General features: G+C 38.0%; 1 protein-coding gene across 1 annotated transcript; it reads left to right on the top strand.

Moving 5' to 3' along the window:
- The first annotated feature begins 1,121 nt into the window (after positions 1-1,121).
- On the top strand, positions 1,122-2,219 carry LOC128373968 (sclerostin domain-containing protein 1-like). Its single transcript, XM_053334171.1, has 2 exons — positions 1,122-1,317; positions 1,828-2,219. Exons 1-2 carry the CDS (start codon positions 1,122-1,124, stop codon positions 2,217-2,219), a joined length of 588 nt encoding a protein of 195 aa, XP_053190146.1.
- The last annotated feature ends 911 nt before the right edge of the window (positions 2,220-3,130 follow it).

Below are 3,130 nucleotides of genomic sequence, written 5' to 3'. Positions count from 1 at the left end.
AAGAAGATTCCTCCAAGACACTAGGTAACCACCCTCATGATGATGATTATAATAATAATGATGATGATAATAATAACAATATTATTATTACGAGGATCAAGTAAGCTTGGTGGAGTTGGTCACCAGTCGGCCTGCAGTAAACCAGATTCAGCCACGAGGTGGAGACACATAATCTTATTTGTATCCTGTAAAATATTTTCACATTAAAATACCAGCTTCCAATGAAGTTAACCATCGAGATCCCATAATTGTATTTTTAAGCTCAAAAAAAAAAATGTGTGTAGGCAAACTTTATCATGTTTGGTGGCCATGGCTGACATAAATGTGGGTTGGCAATTTTGCCTGGGATCATCATTCCTGAGACATGATGTAAATAATGTCATATAAGAGCAGAAAAAAATACTCCAACACATTATACATATATATATATATATATATATATATATATATATATATATATATATATATATATATATATATATATCTTAATTTCATAAATGTGTTCATAAATCGAAAAGATTAGGTGGAACCAATTTCTTTTTTTTCTAAGAAAGGTTGATTGATCGTCTTGTATCTGTGTTTGGATGGGAAACTGGGAATGTTGTGTGTCTGGAAATAACATATTTTTCATTACTGTGGTGATGTAATAGTTCAAGATAAAAACTGCACGGCATAAAACTATAGTGTTAAGATTAAGAATATTTATAATTTATAATTATACTGTTGAAGAAAAACGGGAATCGACTGTAAAGTTGTCTGGTTGCTGACGATGATACTTATACCAACACATAAGCATCCTATAGAATGACTGAACCCGATGACTCAGCGATCAAAAACATATGTCGGTGCAGAGAAAAATGCGGTGATTCAGGCATCACGTTAAGTTGAAGTAGACGGTGGTGTATAACGGATGTCAATGAAAGTATGAAAGTAAACTAAGATTTATTTAATTATTTTTGAAATTTACTCAGATTTTGTCGCACAGGAATGATAGTTGTAGGTTGCAGTTCAGGTGGGTGTGCACTTGTTCATTCATACTTCTTACAATAGAGGGTATATAAGAAGCAGCTGCAGCAGGTTAGGTCTCATATTGTCACTGACAGGAGCCGCCGGGTGCAGTCATGACCCGTCTTGCCAGCGCATTCCAGCTCCTCGTGTTCCTCTTGTTACTGGGCACGAGTAGCTCAGCCGTTCACAACGACGACACAGAGTCATTCAATGTCCAGCCGCTCCACGACACGCAGCACAAGCTGGCTGGTGAAGCCACGAACAAAGCGAGGAACGGCGGGAGAGGGCCGGCTGATACTGCGCGTAATGGTGAGTCCAAATGGTTAAGCGCCAGGTAGTTCCTGTACACATATGGCATTTTTACGTTTATCTTGCTCAGTCATGCTGCTTCTTATCTATATAGTAAATAAAACGCATGGAATCATGTCTGTCTTATTGGCGTGATGGAGGATACATTTTTAATTTTTTGAATTGACTTGAATCAGTTATGACAACGTGCATTGTTGTGCAATGACTCTTGTTTATGTAAAACAAAAAAAGCTAAATAAATAGAGTTTAAAAAAAAAAATCAGTTATGACAAATAACAGAGTTGAGCATTCAGTATCAGAATTCTTAGTATTTTGACCTGCAGCTTAAGTCATTACCTTGATTTATAAGTCATAGCAATTTTTATTTTATTTATTTTTTGCATTAACTGTGGGATGAATAAAAAAAATAGGAACTAATATGTGTGTAGGATTTAGTGGTATCTAGCGTAAGTTTGCACATTGCAAACTGAACAGTAACAGTTATTGAGACAGTATATTTTCCTCTCTCAGGCCCAGACCAGAGTCAGGTGGGTTGCAGGGAGCTGAGGTCCACAAAATACATCTCTGATGGCCAATGCACCAGTCTCAACCCCATCAAGGAGCTGGTGTGTGCTGGGGAGTGCCTACCAGCCCACCTGCTGCCCAACTGGATCGGCGGTGGGAGTTACACAGGGAGGTATTGGAGCCGCCGCGAGGCCCAGGAGTGGCGCTGCATCATTGACCGCACTCGGACCCAGCGGATCTGGCTGCAGTGCCAGGACGGGAGCTCTAGGACCTACAAGATAACTGTGGTGACCTCCTGCAAGTGCAAACGGTATTCCAGAAAGCAGAATGTCTCAGAACACAAGGACACAACTGCCAACAGTGGCAAACAGAGGAAAAATCAGAGAATGACTCAGTGAGGAGTAAGCTAGTCCTGCAACTACACAGGAAATCTTCTAAAAGCCACTCCTTTCTTCATTATTACACTGATGGAGGAATATTAGTGTGAAAATAGTAACCAGATATGTAAGAACAGTACCAGATAGAAATAAAAGTAAACAGTCTAGGTTCATCTTCAGGTTTAGATTGTGATGTTGAATATTGTATAATTTATTTTTGTACAAGAACATTGAGTTCTTTTTCATATTTGTACCACTGTCTAAAATAAATGAATTAAAATTGTTGACAAGTCTATGTTTCGGACATAATGCTGCAGGCATGCCAGACAGGCTCACTGCCAACAGGAACTCCCTAACAACAGAGGCATTAGTCAGTGATGAAAATCTCTTTTCAACAAATGTCATACTTTGTTTTATTGTGGATAGGATGTCTTCACCCCCAGGCTAGTAGGGCTTGATCCAGCTGCAGCAACATGTTAAGACGCTTTATTGTCTCATGTATCCATTCTTTTTTTTCTCTTTAAATACTGTGGGCTAATGTAAACAGTGAATAGAATCACCTGCGCTGGATGATAACAGGATGTTACCTGCAGACCCTTTGTCAATCATATCCTGCAGGGACAGTAAAAAGACAGTCAGTGTGTTGATTAACAAGAGGGAGCTGAACTGTAACTGGTTTCTAGCAGCAACTAAATTGACAAAAGTACTGTAGACTTTATACTTTTATTCTGCTACATTATCATAAATTTAAATAAAGCTGCAATTATTTAATAATTAGATAATTAGTTGTCAACTATTAAATTAATTGCAAACTTTTGATAATTGATTAATTGTTTTGAGTCATTTTTAAGAAGAAATGGCCAAAATTTTTCATTCCAGCTCAAATGAGACTATTTCCTGGTTTATTTAGTCCTCTATGACAGTAACCTGAA

The sequence above is a fragment of the Scomber japonicus genome, chromosome 15 (assembly GCF_027409825.1).
Source record: "Scomber japonicus isolate fScoJap1 chromosome 15, fScoJap1.pri, whole genome shotgun sequence".
NCBI lineage: Eukaryota > Metazoa > Chordata > Actinopteri > Scombriformes > Scombridae > Scomber > Scomber japonicus.
The sequence above is the reverse complement of the archived record's forward strand: the minus strand, read 5'-3'. Positions and strand labels throughout refer to the sequence as shown.

What these genes read in the sequence shown, in the direction of transcription:
- LOC128373968 (XM_053334171.1), top strand. Translation starts at nt 1,122, where the DNA reads ATGACCCGTCTTGCCAGCGCATTCCAGCTCCTCGTGTTCCTCTTGTTA. An exon ending in GGCTGATACTGCGCGTAATG is followed by an intron (nt 1,318 to 1,827) that starts GTGAGTCCAAAT and finishes TTCCTCTCTCAG; the next exon opens with GCCCAGACCAGAGTCAGGTG.